Source organism: Chelon labrosus, assembly GCF_963514085.1.
Source record: "Chelon labrosus genome assembly, chromosome: 3".
NCBI lineage: Eukaryota > Metazoa > Chordata > Actinopteri > Mugiliformes > Mugilidae > Chelon > Chelon labrosus.
This window is the reverse complement of record NC_140339.1, coordinates 12,663,812-12,681,042: the sequence shown is the minus strand read 5'-3', so window position 1 is coordinate 12,681,042 and position 17,231 is coordinate 12,663,812. Positions and strand designations below refer to the sequence as shown.

At 42.0% G+C, this 17,231-nt stretch overlaps 1 protein-coding gene across 1 annotated transcript in view; it reads left to right on the top strand.

Moving 5' to 3' along the window:
* Positions 1–17,231, top strand: part of LOC311486181 (protein kinase C-binding protein NELL1-like) — a 235,340-nt gene that overhangs the window by 150,714 nt on the left and 67,395 nt on the right. Inside the window, exon 13 of the mRNA XM_084541953.1 lies at positions 7,566–7,691. Coding sequence (XP_084398079.1) covers positions 7,566–7,691 — 126 coding nt within the window. The remainder of the gene's footprint in view (positions 1–7,565; positions 7,692–17,231) is intronic.

Here is a 17,231-nt window from a genome sequence, read left to right as displayed (position 1 = left end):
AGACAAAAATGGATGGATGACTGATCCGCTGGGCAGAGTCAGTCTCTCATTCTGTCACTGCATTTGTCTTTTCTGATATACAGTACACCTCACTACTGCGTCAAAGCATATTCCTATTTCTTTTTCTTGAAAGAAGAACTTCAGCTGTGCAGTAATACGTTCAGCTGTGAGGGAAGGTGCACTGCGCCGCTTTCCTACTGCCTGTTATATGGATATATTTCAGTTAGTGGGCACCCAGGTGTACTTTTCTTAGCTTTGCAGTAAGTACACCTGTGAGAATCATCCTGCGCTACACGCGCACATCGCCTGTCATCTAGGTAAACTGTTTTGCTGTGTCTCACAGACGGACTCTGTCACAGTTCCAGTCTTCAGAGTGTGAGTCAGAGAGTCTGTCAGTGTGCGGCTCGGTGAATGGCAGCTCCTCGCCGGAGCTGCAAAATGACAGATAGATGATTAAACCGTCGCGCTCACACCGCTTCCTTCTTCTGATGGAGAACCGCGTCGTTCAGTTCTCCTACCCACGAGCTGTTCTCACCATGTTCCATAGCGGGCTCTAATCTGCTCAGCCAGACCACTTCCTGCTCTGCGCGTCTACTGGAAGGACAAGGGTGGTGATACGGCCACTGTTCTGTAAAGGCTCTAATTAAATGCATTTTCAGTCCTTTTTACACACAGCATCAGAAAGGTGCAGTCCTGCTCCACATGTTGATTGCTGGAGTTTTTTTGTGTCCGATTTTTTTGCAGCATGGAAAGATAAGAGGTTTTAGTCATTGAGTTCAGCCGCTGGATGTCTCTGCACACTGCCATCACGTAGATGAAACCCCTGTCATGAAAATAATTTCAGTCCATATTAAAGGATAATAACACAGCGCTTTTCATGTTTGATCCAGTAGTCTTAAGTTCCCGCCGCTGGAGGAAGAATAGAGGATAGCGGGAGATTTCCAGGCTCTCTTTCTTCTTTTACAAGTTAAGGTTGTTGAAGCTTTGTATGATACTTAATTATCATAGTGTGTAATTGTTGGCCGAGATTAGTTTCTTTCCTCAGAGGAGGACAGTCGTCTGACATATATACCTTTTTCTCTTATGTGTTCATACCTTGTAGAACCATCAAAAAAAGTTAAGATTTTAGGTTTTGCTGTATTTGCACCACAGAGACAAGATTCCCACGCAGACAGGTATACTGGAATTAGTTTGAGATAAACAGACAACGCAGCAAAATTCAATGAAGTGCTTTGGATTTTTATAAAGATAGAAGGAGATGAATTTCGGCACTTTGATGGCCTCATTCAAAAATCTGTCTCATTACTGAGTCAGGACAGATAGCAGCTGTTGCCAAGAGAATGCATTTTACCTCATGTGCAGCCTCAAACAAACTGCAGGTCGATTTTTTGAAACTTGTGCATTTCTTTTTTTTTGTGATCAATTATTTATTTATTTTCTTGCAATCATTGGTTACAGCATCATTGAAAATGTTACAGATGCACAGTAAAGTGTTGCTTATTCTGATGCCTGTTTCCCTTCTCCTACCCATATCCCCCCTCCCAAAACCTGTGCATTTCAAAAACACTTTGGTTGTGATTTTTCAACCTGCTGCAGTACTGATTGATGTGAATGACGGTAGAAACAGTGCTTAAGCTTCACATATGTCGGTGTAGGATGACACTGTAAATGCTCTATTTTAAAGCTACTCAAAATGCGTGCTTACATTCAAATCAATTAAACTGACTTCAGTCTCAAATTCTTGTTAGCTACAAGCATTAAGCAGAGTATGTGCATCTGCGGGACATACAGTAGATGACGTAACCTACGCACGTAGCCTACGCCAGTTGCGAGCCATTTATACTTGTGCGCTCGTTAGTCTGGCTCGCTGTACAACAACACCACCCAAAGCTAGTGGGTGCTGCGTCTCTTTTTGCTTTCATTTTTGTTTCTACTTCCTGCTTCACTTTCAACGATGGTGACTGAAACCAAAATCTTGCTGAAGTCAAGTCATACAAATGTTTGTAGCTCCAGACCTACTTGGTTAAGCTTTCCTCGATGTGTACCATCTTTATTGATCCAAAACAATTGATTCGAAAATTGCGGAGATGGAGAAGCAGACGAAAATCCTATAGCGGAAATACGCTACTACCAAGCAGAACAATCACAGCTCTTGCAATCTGCGTTCCCGCGAAGCATAGTTACATTTCTGGGGAGTTGTACATCAGGCTACAGCGTTAGCATCTGTGTATGGTCCGGGCTGTCGCGTTAAATTGACACAGAAGCCTAAACCGCCTTTTACTTGTTGCATTGTTTCGCATTACACATCCCAACTCAGTCAAAACTTAAAACTTCACGCAAATCCAAAGACACCATCTACATTCACATTTAAAACGAGAAACAGGCAGTGACAGCTCTAGTTTAACCGTCACACACCACATCCTCAGTTCATCATAACAAAATTTAACTTTCTAACCTCCCACAGACCCACAAACACCTTGAATTTCATGTCAGAATAGTCCCCCTGTTTTGGTCTCAGTCTCGGTTAGTCATGATTCACCAAAGAACCTCTGGCTAGCAGGCTCATGTCTATGGATAAAACTATTCTCAGATGCATTGCATTGACCATTATGGTTGAATGTGGGGTTGCATAGAGCAGGATATGACACTGATCCACATATGCACATTCCTGGGTTGTGATTTATAAAGACAGCAATGACTGCATGTCAGCGCATGCACAGTGTTCTAATCTAATTCTAATCATATTATCGCACCTGACATTTTTTTGCGTGCATACATTTAGCAGTGCTTAGTATGAAACGACCGCACTGTTTTATGAATGAGGCCCCCGATGAGCGCAGCAGACCAGAATTCTAACTTTGAACAAGTGATTCTTTCATGAAAGAAGAGACGTAGGCGTTACTTGAATTGTCTTACTCCTTTTTCAGATAAAGTCTCGCAGTCCCTGCGCTATGCCAACGCTCTATGCATTGAATGTTGTTGTCTGAGCCCAAGATAAATTTCCTTAAATGTCAGTTAGTAAATTTTTGTCTTGATCTTAAGTCCATAAAGGCAACATCAGCATGGTTCCTTGGTTATATTAAACACAGTATCATAACCCTGTAACTGCTCAACATATTCACATGGCATTCAGTGATTGAGACTTGCGCATAGACAAACTAATTTGTGTAAAAATGTTATTTGAAACTATTAATTTCTCACTCTGAAAAGGAAACAAAAAAAAAACTGATTGGCTGTTTACCCCGAGTGCATTAGAAAAACTAAACGAAGCATCCCATCTCCCACACGTGCGCTCTTAAAGCGAGGCTTTGTGCAGACCTCAGTCATCGTGGTGCGTAATTGCCGGGTGAGATTAGCTTCTGTGTACATGAAACAGAAGAGAGCATGAGAGAGAGAGAAAGAGAGAGAGAGAGGTCAGAGAAGAGGAGAATGCTGATTGCTGCATATAGATGCTTACGTGTGTGTGAAGATCTGCCGAGACGGGGGTGAGATTTGTATCAGGATGGATGATGACATTTGGAGGAAGGAAGGAAGCATCTCTCGTTAAGTCAAAATAATCCAAAAAAATAAACTTTAGCAGGAGTCGGTTTTCTCATTTACTGCAATCAATTGTGTGCATTCTCAAGTTAGCACAGCTGACGTCGCTGCGTGTTGTTGCCACTCCAGTTTACATTAACATTATTCGCATTCATTACATTTGTTCTTGGGCCCTTGACGCTACGTAATAAACAGTGCAACTGTGATCTTGGTGTTCAAATAACAAACCGTTCAACCTAAAATCTAACCATTTTTTAAACATGATAATGGGATTTGCATCAATGCTCCTTTGAGCACAGCTCGACCTCCAATTAGTTTTTCCTTTAACAGTGCAGGATTTGGCTTTCGCTCTTGGACAACATTCTCACTACAGACATACGGAAACACTGTTGTTACTCAGATATATGATCGGCCTTCGTTTTCTATTATTAAAAGCCTATGGGAAGGCTTTGGACCTTCGGCTGAATCCTGATTGAAAATCCTCCCGTAGTTGAAGGTTTTCTCTCCACTACGCTAAAGAGAAGTTAACCAACGCTTAAGAGCAAAAATAAAAACTTCATCCACACTGTGCACACTTGCCCTCCACATGAACTTTGGCGATATCATCTCTATCAAAATGCATAAACAAATTGCTATGCATCCGGATAACTAAATGTATGGAAACATGGAACTGCCAACAGCTCACGCCGCCTGTGTCTGAAGCTAAAAATTGCACTTGGACACACCACAAAGACTGCAGTCGACATCCAGCTGGCACATATGTTATGGGCCTGGGTTAGTGGAACTAACTATGAATGCTATCAGGTGACAGTAGTCTGTACTCATCACTGAAACGGCTTTTTTATTCTGGATAAATACGTTGCTGTGAAAGTATTCGTGCATTTGATAGCTCAGAGGAGGCGAAGATGAAAAGTAAGAAGGTTTAAACACTGCAGCTGTGTTTACTTCCGTCATTTCCGTTTCTGCAACGCGACAGCGATGCACAAAAAGATCCCAGTTATTTTTTGAGTAAGATGGTGCCTTAACATGATTGTTTCTGATAGGTGCTGCAACATCAGCAACAGTGGACTCATGGTAAAACATGTCGCAACAACACATTTCTATAGGTTCTGTTGCTTATTCTTTTGTCTGCCTCGTTTGGTAATATTTGCAATTTAGTTTGCTCCATTTTCCAGCTTGGCTCTTTCTTCACTTCTTTATTATTTACTTATTTCATTATCGATTCTCTCCTAAAGTCCTGCTGTTGTTGTCACGCGTCTTTTGTGGCTTACTGGCCCGCCGAACCACAGTTTTGTCTCTGTTGTCATATTTGTTCATTTTATACTTAAAGTGTCGAAAGCAAGCAAAAGGTGAACAAAAGCTGAAAACGGTTAGCTCGGTTGAACTTAATGCAGCAGAAGCGATACAGCTGCAGGCTACTGTTACAACAAAGCAGTCAATTTCTCATCCTGGGAGAGTGGAGAATATAAAACTATGTCAAAATAATGTATATAGCTTGGTGAAAATTTCTAAATTGACTTTGTGACTCTTTAAACACTCTCTTTAGGATTGTCTGTAGAAAGGTTTGTCCTTCACTTAGCGGTGATCTGCGTCAGTTTCCGGCAGCAAATATTGTCCAATCTTCTAATCAAAGTTTTTGAAAACACCCTGTTGGGAGTGACAGACAATCCAAAAACTTCCAAATAAAAAGGAATTAACAATCTGGAGCTGAAACCTTTGAGAGACGTCCAAGGGAGCGCACAGATGCACTCTTCTCTTTGTTTCCGACGTTCACCAAAGACTCGCATTTAGAAAAGAGAACTTTGCGAGCGCTTCTGAAGCTGAAAGAGGTTTATCGCTAAATTTCTTTTCATGTCATCCGCTTTCATTCAGAGGCAGCAGCTTCATCCAGCGAGCTTCAAACTGACCAAGAAATGAGCCGCTCAAACACGCCCACTCGCACAATCTGGGGCTTTTAGAGGAAAGAAATAAGGTAGCGTCCTCCGGCGAGAAGGCAATATGGTTGTTAGATGGAAAGTTGTTTCCATTAACCCCTACGTAAGAGGTGACGCACATGCTAGTGTGCATCTGTTCACATGCGTTCCGACATACATGCACACACACACACAAACAAAACAACATGGACGTTCCTCTCTCGTTCTGCCTCGCAGCGTCCAAGCACTCCAGGACCAGACACCGGGTCTATCTCCTTATTTTTCCTTCTCTCCCTCTCCAGGCGCACACAAGTACGTGCAGAGGGATGAGCAGACATGCACGCACTCACTCATACATGCACATGCACACAGAGAGTCCTATCCTGCCTTATTTTTAGCTGTTCCCCTACCCAGCCCTGACCTACATCACAGCATGAATAAAGCAGCAGAGAGATGAAGAAAGTGAGCTCACAGGGGGGAGGGAGAGGAGGAGGGCTTGGGTAGAGGATGGGGGGATGAAGAGGCAATGAGGGAGGCAGAGAGTGGGAGAGAGAGAGAGAGAGAGAGAGAGACTGGCAAATCCAGAAAAATGAATTCCCCACTGTGTGAAATGACAGTTCCAGTTCTGTCAGCAGACCTCACCTGCAACAGTGCTCCCAGAGGAGGCTGCAGAGGGCGAAACTCGCTCGCGCCTCCAAGCAGGACCTTGGAACAACAGAGATCATGTCTCAGACTTGACACTGGATGCTTTTCTCGCTTTAAATGAAAGCTGACAAAAGTGGCACACTCGCCACTTTGAATTATTGAGACCGCGTGTCGGGGACATCACAGGCCTCGCTGTCATCACCCACGAACACCGCTTTGGTGCCTTCCGCCAATAAAGGGTAATCAAATGAGGGGCTTTCAAGGCGGAGTAGTGCTTCGGGACAAGATGAAAATTGGATTCAGGTACTGTTTTGAAGCCTCAAAGCACTCAAATAAGTTCCATGTTTTTGATGTAGCAGATCAATGCTTTCAGCGCCGAAGGCCGGCGAGGCTTTGTACGCCTGAATACACGATCTGTCTCTCTTTGATTGTGCAATTGAACACTCCTACTGTACACTCTCCAAGGATGAAATTTACCAAGGAATAAACCTCTGGGTGTTGCATGTAAGTCAATTACATACTTCATACACATTCATTCTGTTGTAAGGGGGAAAGTTTGAGCTGAAGAACCAGAAGCCGCCGCGTATTTGTCCAAGAAGAGGGTATGGAAATACTCCTCACTCTCTCCTTCCCCTAAGTGTAGCGCATGGTCCCTTAAGTGGTGGAAAGTCCTGTTTGCCTCAGGAAACTGGTTCTCTGCCGCTCACATCCACATAAATACTCTGAACTGTAAAAACACACACATACAAATTTAGGCCCTTCTGCATAACACCTCCCCTGCGTGTTTCCGATCCCATTTCATCAGCAGTCATGCTCAGCTTGGCTAATGCTTCCCCGAGCTCCGCAATTTTAATGCTCATACAATGTCTTTCAAGCTACATTAGGAGCGGCGAGATTCTGTGTATGAAGAGGAGATGTAATGCATCATAATATTAGCTGTGCATTATGGATGTCAGGGAAGATGCTGCTCTCTCCTCTGTCGTCTTCAGTTGATGAATGGCCTTTCCTTTCCTTTCCTTTCCTTTCCTTTCCTTTCCTTTCCTGTCCTTTCCTTTCCTTTCTCCTCCTCCCTCTCTCTTTGTTTTAACATTTCCTTTTTGTATTGTTTCCTCACGGTCTCTTGTCCTTCACCTTCTTTCCCTTGCAACATCCCCCCTCTCCGCCATATTCTCCTCTTATCTTGTCTTGCACACTTTTGCATTGCTCTTAACTAAAAAAACAAAACACCCAGGCAGTTCTTTACAAATGCAGCCTGGTTTCAAGGTAGTTTTTGGCACCGGTTTCGTTGTGCAACACTAATTAATAACGGTAAGCAACAGGGTGACGACTCGGCTTTTGTAATGATGTGATTAAAGCTCAAGCACCTCATTGAGCTCCATTTACCTGCTTCGTCAGCCGAGCCGGTTTGTCTTTGGAGAAAGAACGACCTGGGAGTTATTAATCCGCTGCATGTGCTCTGTTTGTCCTCAGATATCGACGAGTGTGCGACGCAGATGCATTACTGCCAGTCCAACACGATGTGTGTCAACCTGCCCGGCAGCCATCGCTGTGACTGTCTGCCAGGCTTCATCAGAGTGGACGAATACTCCTGCACCGGTATGTCCGCCTGCATCTAAACACGTGTTTTATTACTGATGCATTATCATGTTTTTTGAAGGGAGGATAAGAAAGAATGTCTCCTTTTTGTTAAGCAGCTGAGCTCAGATGGCCGAATTTTCTGCAGAATATGTACATACTGAATGAGAAAAAGGGTGGTCCAGTGTGTTGTGTGATCGCATTGGAGCCTTTTGGCAGAGGGTACAGCTTGCTTGGCCTCTAATGAAGGTGTTTAGAGGCCCTCCTCTTTCCATTCACTCCAGTGTTGTTCTTCCAACCTTTTAAACCTCACCTGAAGAGAAACTCTTTGGCAATGTTCAGTTTGAACTGAAATGATAGACTGATTGCCCTGCCTTACAGCTAACTATTAAGATCAAGATTTCTGAATTCAGGATTCAGGGATACTTTACAGTCATTACTTTACTGCGGCTTAATGGGGCAATAGCAGCATGTGTCTGTTTTTACAACAGATCTGAAGCTTGGCCTGACAATGTGGAGCAGTTAAGCAGTTTGATAGCATCTGGGAAGAAACTGTTACTCAATTTTGTGGTGTTTGCCTGGACAGCCTAATGAGGGCAGGGAGGAAGGGTGGGTATGGCTTCTCATGATGCATGTTTCCTTTTTACTGCTGGTGTAAATGTATACTGTTGGAGGCGGCAAGCTATGTCCGCCGGTCCTTTGTGCATACATTTCCGCCCGTTGCAGCTCCCCTTTCTCTGCCACTGTGCAGCTGGCATACCTGCAGAATGAGCTGAGGCTGTTGGGGTTCTTTGATGCTCCTCTAAGCTTTAGCTGAGTTCCATATGCATATGTTACTAAATGATAAACATGGCCTGACATACGAAGACACGCAGGTATTTTAAGCTAAATGCTAATGTCACCCTAAATGCTTATACTGACAACATACGCGTGACAAAGTCTATGATTACAGAGGTGCACTTTTAAGACAGCGTTGTCACAGGTTACGCATTTGCCACGGCACTATTTCCATCATATGTATAGTCGGATCATGTGAATTAATAATAGCTATAGTTTTTAGGGATATGTATTAAATTAAATCGCATAATGTTTGCCCTAGAGTTGAAGGAATAACATGGCAAATTCAAAATAACTTGACTACCTTAATGTGAACTGTTTTACTTTTCTGTTATCCAGCTTAAAGAGGAACTACTGTTTTTTACAACCCCATATAACTTTTGTGTAATTTGTAGTCGTTCAGGAGATATTTAGATCTGCGTATATCCATATAATGGGAGTGACTGGGGCACCGAAAGGCAGCCTCTAAATAACGCATTATCTGCCGTCTGTAGATTGACCTACAGACCCCGGATGATGTCTTCTGACCTAGATATCATCTCTGAGCGCCGCGTGCACCCACGACGGTTGGCTTGTTTACCTGTAATTTGCTACTGCTAGTTTTTTTGCAACATGGCTGATATTTTTCTGATTCTGAGGTTGTGGACGAACAATAGCAGGTCATCCAGGTCAGAAGACATCATCCTGGGTCTGAAGGTCAATCTACAGACCCCGGATGATGATAACAGGTAACTCTGGACTCAACGGGGAATAGCACTAGCATACGATAACAAAATATTGGTGAAATGAACGTGTTTTGCGGCAGATAATGTGTTATTTAGAGGCTGCGTTTCGGTGCCCCAGTCACTCCCACTATATGGATATATGCAGATCTAAATATCTCCCTAATGACTACAAATTACACAAAAGTTATATGGGTGAGTAAACGGTCGTATTTTATGCCAGAAATAAGGTCCAGGTTGTAAAAAAAACAGTAGATCCCCTTTAAGTCAACTGATTGAATGAACAAATAAGTAATCAAAAATAAGTTTAAAGATTTTAAAATGTCTCTCAGTCCTGAACTCATTTGCTGCAGTTTGCACACTGACTCATTTGCGGTGATTCGTGATTGTTTTGAAAATGTTAGTTCAGGGAGAATCAGCGTGTGATCAAATAAGAACAGGTGATTGGGGCCATTCATATTTTTAATGCCTTGTCTGCACCAATACGTAGACTGAAATATTTTGCTGTTATTTTTTTCCGTGACCTTCCCAGTATTTAATGTCAGGGAAAAGCGCTTCACCAAAATATTTACATACTTATAAAAATGCAATGCAAATATTCTGGCTAGATTCATCTCCGTGGATCTCAAGCTGTTTCTCAACATAGCGGCACGCTGCGTGCACTACACTACTATTCTGGAATAGCTGATTTCAGATGTTTTTTTTTTTTCCACTGAAGGGCTTTAGAGCAGCGTGTTTTCTCCAGAGTAAATAGAATGTGCTTGGTTGCTGCTCAGTGTTTCTCCAGAGAAGTGTTCTTTAATTAGCTCACAGTTGGCAGCCACGCGGGGACTGGGATCCATGGACAATCAATCCATTTTGCAGCTTGTAAACAGTCCTGGCTGCTGACTGGGAGCCCAAGGAGGACACTTTACATCTGCCTGGAGATATAAATCCTCTCGCTGTCTCCTTTTCCCGCTTCCTGCTTCTCCTTCAGCTTTTCCTCGAGGGTGTCAGGTCTGCATGTTAGCATTCACAGCACAGGGAAGGGACTCCACTATACATATTTCACGACGCTAACACGATTTCACATTAGCTTCTGTAATTGGTGCTTTGTGCTGAAATCTGTGTTTTGTTTTGTTTTTTATTTTTCCATTGTGTCTGGGTCTGGAAAGGTTTTTGGTAATGATATTGCTGGCACTGCATAAAGGAGGACACACACAGATACATTTGAAACCGGTGTCTGGTTTCTCTGGTTTCTCATTCCATCAAGCAATTAGTGCGGATAAAGTTAAACCAGGGAGTCCAGTAAGAGCTTTGATTGAAAAATAGACTCTTAGCTTTGATGTTCGGAGTACCAGAGGTTTGCAGTGATGGCATTTTTCTATGTGATACTGTGTCAAGTCCTCATACCAGTGAGCGGTCAAAAATGACAAGCATAGTTGCAATGAATTGGAAGGAAAGAAGGAAACTAAAGGCTTATTTAAAGTTCTGCGGGAGGTAGACGGGGTAACCTACGCACGTAGCATATGCTGGTGGGAGCCATTTATAGCCATTTATACTTGTGTACTTGTCAGTCTGGCTCGCTCTGTCTTTTTTGCCAGTCGGGTTCATTATTGTTTCTACTTCCTGCTTCACTTTCAGAAATGGCAACTGACATTTTGCTGAAGACGAGTCATACAAGTGTTTGTCTCTCCAAACCTCCTGAGTTAACCTTTCCTCGATGTGTTCCATCTTTATTAATCTAAAACAACAGCTATTCGAAAATTGTGGACATGGAGAAGCATCCGGAAATGCTAAAGCGGAAACGCGCTGCTACCAAGTGGACCAATCACAGCTCTGTGACATGTAGTTACATTTCTGAGGAGGTGTACATTGGGCTACGGCGTTATAGTCTGTGTAGGGTCTGGGCAGACACCGTAGCTGTATGTAGTCTTAATCTCCAATCTCCCGTATCAGAATATACAGCAAAATTAAAGGTTTAATGTTTGCCTGCCTGAATTGTGACAATAAAGCAAAACTGAGATGAAAAAAAAAAAATAAATAATGTGTTTGACAGCCGCTAAAGGCAGTGATGTGTTTGTACCTGTCATTTTGCCGCAGGCCAGCGTGCACTACTATATATGTGCATCTCCATGGACATCACGCGGCTCTTAACTGCAGCCCCCCACAAACTTATATCACTCTAGGCACCACGCTCTCAATATTGCTATGTGAGCAGCTCATTTCTTGGAGCGAGAGCACTTTTACACAACATGCGCCGCCTTTTGCTTTGGACACAGGCAGCCTCATCTCTCTCCTGCCTGGCGCAGGGGCCTGTCCGTTGTGAAGACAACGCCCTGTAAACAATAGGAGGCTCTGGTAATTGTGGTTCTACTTGATTTCACCTCTATGGAAGCAGGCAAGCAGCATCTGGGAAAACGGGGGACGAACACCTTCTTATAAAAAGTAAATGCTACCGAAATATTTCACATTTTATGTGAAACTGATTATGTACACAGAATGTGAAATTCGTCGGTACTACACACTGCACTTCTCAGTGATCGCCTATCAATTCGTCCATGTGGTTTGGAATATGATCTTGGCTTGATTAACCACCTATGGACAAAAGAGAAAGACAAGGCCACCCTGAGGTTGGAGTGTGGCATTTTAAGTTAATAAATATCTAGCATCTTACCACAAAATGCAATTAATACACATTAAATCAGCCCATTGTTGTCCTTTGATGAGATTTATCACTTTAAAGGCTATCAGAAAATGACCTTTGGTGTCTTTCACTGTCCATCTCTGTTTGTGATTATATTCCTTTTTATAGTGGCGTAGGTGAGCAGAAGCATGTTATTTGCAGTCAAACAAATCAACAACCTAGAAATACCCTAAAGTTACAACTCAACTTATCGAATTAATCATTTTATCTGTACTCTCAATTTCTGCCTTACATGTTTCTCCATCATATATATTTATAGATATATAAATTGGCTGATATATATGTACTTGTTTAAAAAGGCTGTACTACGAGAGTAGAGTAGTGTAGTGTAGATTTAAAGTGTGGATTAACTTTAATTAATTTTGTTAAGGTTAGAGTTGTTGAGGTATTTATAGGCTTTGTTATATGACAGCTATGAATCCAATAAATTGTCCAAATAAAAGATCTTAAAACCTCACAACTTTCTTAGTGTTCTTTCATTTGGCAGGCAGCTATTTTTACATAAAACGTCCTTCCACCGAGCTTCCCCTGTGCTGCATGAGAAACTAATTTTACTGCAAAGGGTGCATTTAGATTTCACATAAGGGGACGCAATGTTCCAGGAAGGACCGCAAGTGTTAAGTATCCTTTAATGCGTCAACACCCTTTCAGGATTGAGTGGTTGGTAAACTGCTCTTATGTGATTTTGACCCCTGCAGGCCCTGGTTATGGCGCTGTACTGTAATCTGTGAGATTAAATAGCTCAGATTTATCAGCAAAACCAGTCTTTCTAAAAGATTTGACTGTTCAAACGTGGAGTGCATGCACTTGAAAACTCCACTCCAAAAAGAGTGTGAGTTTTGAGAAACGGAATGAGTGAATGCACATTGGCACATGTTTTTATCGAGAACATGTGCCAAGCCGAGTCCAAGCACTTTCCCCGTGATCTCTGACACCATGTGTTGCTGTATAATAGTTGTGTGCCACAGGTTGTAATATAAGTGTCTCTTTGACTCCCACTGTACACTTATCTTGTGATCTCTGTGTTGGAAGACTTGTTTTCTGTTCTAAGCAGGTGCTGATAAGGCTTGCAGAACAAAGTGAACTGCTGGAATGGCAAGCGTTAGGTTCTTCCTTCCCCTTGACTGTAAATATACTTCAGCAGCAGCCTCCGCTCAGGAAATAAAGCGTAATGCTGCTCCTCTAAAATGAGTGCCTCTTCTATTAGAAGCTGTAGCTTTGCACGCTGTGTTGATTGACTCAAGACAGGGGAATGCTGCTACAATTTTATGGTTAGGTTGATGTAATTGGCCGATGTTATCACAGACATATTGGTATTGACTGATTGTTTATACAGATGTAGGATCTCTTTACGCGTTGATGCAGCCTGCCGTAACACGCCCTTTGGATTTAATCATGAGGCGTGTGCCAACCATTACAGAAAGAATACCTTTGCACACCACTGAATTGTCCTACAACCAATCAGAGCCGTATTGTTGTAATCAAATTCAATTCCACAGTGCTTCGATGATGTGTGCGACTATGTTGTTGTTCTGTCCATCGCTGAATAAAGCCAAGCCCCAGACTGTCTGCTGCAAAAAAAAATAAACGGTTGAGCAGATTTCTTAAATTTCCATAAATCTTCATTTTTATAGAGTTTTAATTTCTGCTGATACTACGGAAAGCACTTTACCATCACAATGACACATCCGTTTATTCACGCACCAGTCCCATGAACAGGGGAGGACACCTTGCAGTGTGGTTTATGTACCAGAGATCGAACCGCTAACCCTCTGGTTTGTGGGAGATTTGAGAAAAATTAGCTGTGTCACTTGTTTCGTTGAGATGGACACAAATATTCTGCAAATAATAAGAATAACATCATAATACGAAAAAAAAAAAAAACGCCTCATGAAACCACTTTTTCCGAACCACTCTGCACACATGTAAAAAGTTCTATTAGGATTTATGTTTTGGAACATGTACATCTTATCAGATCATTTTATTTAGTGTAAACAGTCAAGTCAGAATCTCTAAGCAGAGTGATTTCAGTTGGGTTGAAGAAATACAAACTCAAACTTGACAGAAAACTTCTCAAACTCTGACCAACGATAGACTGTTTAATAGTGGCACAAATAAATTAGTGCATTCCAAATTTAAAATATCAGTTGATTTAAGGATCGCACAATTCAAGCTCTAATCAATTTCATTAGTCTGCCTGCCTGTTGCTCCTTTATTGTTCCTTTAGCTGACAGGTACAAATGGTGGTATTTAACTCTATTGACTGCGCGGAGCAGATTTAAGTGTTTTCCCGTGTTTGTGTTTCACTCAACTAATCCTTTACTCGGACTGCAGCCACATCACATGCTGTTGCCTTTTCCCCTCCCTCTTCTACCCTCCTCTGCACTCTGCTGATCAATATATTTTTTGCCTCACCAGCCTGCTGTTCATAGATAATATGCTCGTGTGTCACCGTATGGCTGACCAATAGACGCCGCCATTAATTTCATGCATCAGTCGCTGCGTATACTCTTCTAAATTCCAGCACTGGAAGACGTGCATCCCCCTCAAGATGCATTACATGTTTAATGAAAATTTAATCAAATCCAATTCCAATTATACATGTAATGATTGTGGAGCTCAGGTGTGACGAGCCTGGAAACCTTGGCAACCCTCCCTGTATACATTGACTGTTGAAAAATAGAGGTCATGCTGTTAACTGGCTCGGCACTAGGCAATTTAATAGGCCCATCAAACACAGTTTGGGAAGGGAAGGAAAGAGTCGGATAAGTTTTCCTTAGTCCTCACTTTCATTCATTTGTAATTTCCTCTGAGAAGCTGGTGCTTATATTTAGCCTCGCCATAAAGGTTTTATGTAAGGAGAGTCTCTTCCTGCTCCTCGCCAGACTCTACAACCATCCAAAGTGATGTCTGGCTTCATACTATTCTGTAAGCTTCATCTTTTCTTCAATGCTGCCTTGTCATCCCGTTCCCTTGGCTGAATACCGCGAGAGATGTGTGGAATAATAATTCTCAGTAGCTGTGCACGGGATGGATGTTTACTGACAGAGCACATTAATAGAACATGCTTTCATTAATGTGAATGTGCTGCCTAAGCATCTTTATTGCCTTGAGCTGTGTATTTCATTAGGTATTAAATGAATAATGCTGCTGCTGCTGCTGCAGTAGAGAGAGGATATGAACAAAGCGGCCAGGACTCTGTAAAGCAAACCGAACACTAATGCCACTGAAGAAGCACCCGCGATTCATGATGTAAACACACATATTCGTGGCATAATGAGAGGCACTCGTGTTTGAAAGAGCCAGGTCTTTAATGATTCACGTAAATGATAACATGTGACTGTAACACACTCAGCGGCTGTGCTGATTTATCTTCTGACCTTCTACTTCCCTGGCACTTGTACTCATTTAAAATGTATAATCTAACCATTTCAATAGATCATTGAATATACAGAGTAAAATTAATTGAAGTAAAAAGAGAACGTTGGGTTACGTATTCTTGGATGAGAAGTGACATCATGGATGAAGGTAGTAGGCGGGGACACTGGTGGTGGTGGAGCAGATAGTCTGATGGAGACTTCAGTTGAGACGCCCTGGACAACCAGGATGAGGTGGCGATGGGGAGGAGAGGGGGCTGCGTGACAGACGATCCGAAAGAGAGAATTTTAGGATTTTATCACTTTTAAAAACAAGAATGTGGGACTGATTTGAGGGGATTTGATCTGAAGATAGAACATGAGAACATATCTTCCTTTTTGAACATTCACCTAAGCTTCATGTAACAAGTAAAATTATCTTTAAAAAAAACCAAAAGAAATAGTGAAGTTTGTACAATCAAGACTCCAATCCCCAAAAATACAGTCCCATCACTTGTGAACATCTGATAGCCCGGAAGCCACTCTGAACTTCCCCCACCCACACATTCTTTTTTGTCAGGTTAAGTCGCTCCGTAGTTGCTCCATCGTTGGGAATCGATAATGCTCCGGCAAAGATCTCCTGGGTCAATCAAATCGTTTGGGGCAGACTCAATGTGATGTTGAACCGAAGAATAAAAGCAACAACATTTAATTGGCTCTGATTGGTTGTGGCACTTACCCCATTATGTGGGAAAGTATGTTTTTTTTGTATCTGTTGAAAGACACCTATGTGTGGTGTAGCCAGACTAGGACTAAAGAGAAGAGTGAATGCATTGCAGTCATTGCATGCATAGAAAGGAGGCTGCAAAATGCTAATGATGTTCAATACTTGAAAAACGATTATGCGTCAAATTATGTCATTGTTGTTTTTACTGCTTTTTCTTTATACCCCCAGGAGGCCAAAAAAAATGTCAATGTCAGATGTTGACTTAAAGGTGCATTTAGGCAAACCCTGGTCCCTGGTGTTGAAGTCAAAGTTTCTGGTGTATTTATTCTTAAAGGAACACTCTTTAAAATATGTATGTAATTTGCATCTAGTTACTTTTGGAATATTTAACATATCTCCCATAAAAGTAAGACAGGACTTGCAAGTGAGGTAGATTGCTCGTGTAGATGGACAGCTAAAGAAGCACTCTTAAAAGGTCAACTGATTATTTAAAGGTCCCTTTTTCTGTCCTATGCAAGAAGTCATTTAAGCCCTGTTTTGTCTTAATGGAATCCTCTTATTTCTAAAATACACATGACTTGGACTCGGTGCTAATGAGAAGCAGCCGTAGGAAGGTGGAATTGATTGACCAGCGGGTCACAAGAAAACTGCCTATTGAACTCCAAGCAGATTACTGCAGGGAAATAAGAAATTTTCTCCAACTAATTTTATGGAAATCCATGTCCTTCAGGCTAAATACTATGACAGGAAGTCAATATTTTCTCCCCCGGTGGCACGGGACAGATCTCTCTTCTGAGTTCACGGCGTGTCAAGGTGAGCAGCGAGGCTGAGGCAGAAAGTGAGCATGACGACTTTGCATTGGAGCAGGAAAAAAAAACTTGAAATTTCTGCCGTGCTCTGTTCTTTTTTATGGCTTTGTCACTGATCATTAAATTCTGCATTACGAAAGTGTTCCGCTTGACATTATTGAACGAGTCGACGGTAGGTGCTTAGGAGATGAGGGCATGTTTTAGGAATTTATAATGCGACGTAAAAGTGAGTCATGAGGTGTTGGTTTTACTCACGGATTCTTATTACACATGAAGTCAGTGAGTATAATATATGCAATAAGAGAAAGTAAAAGAAAATCAAAAGACAAAAAAAAAAAAAGGTGTATAAAATGACAATTGCTTGTGTAGAGACTCGGGAAAAGCGACAATCAGTGTGATAGAGATGCAACTTTTATTATTATAC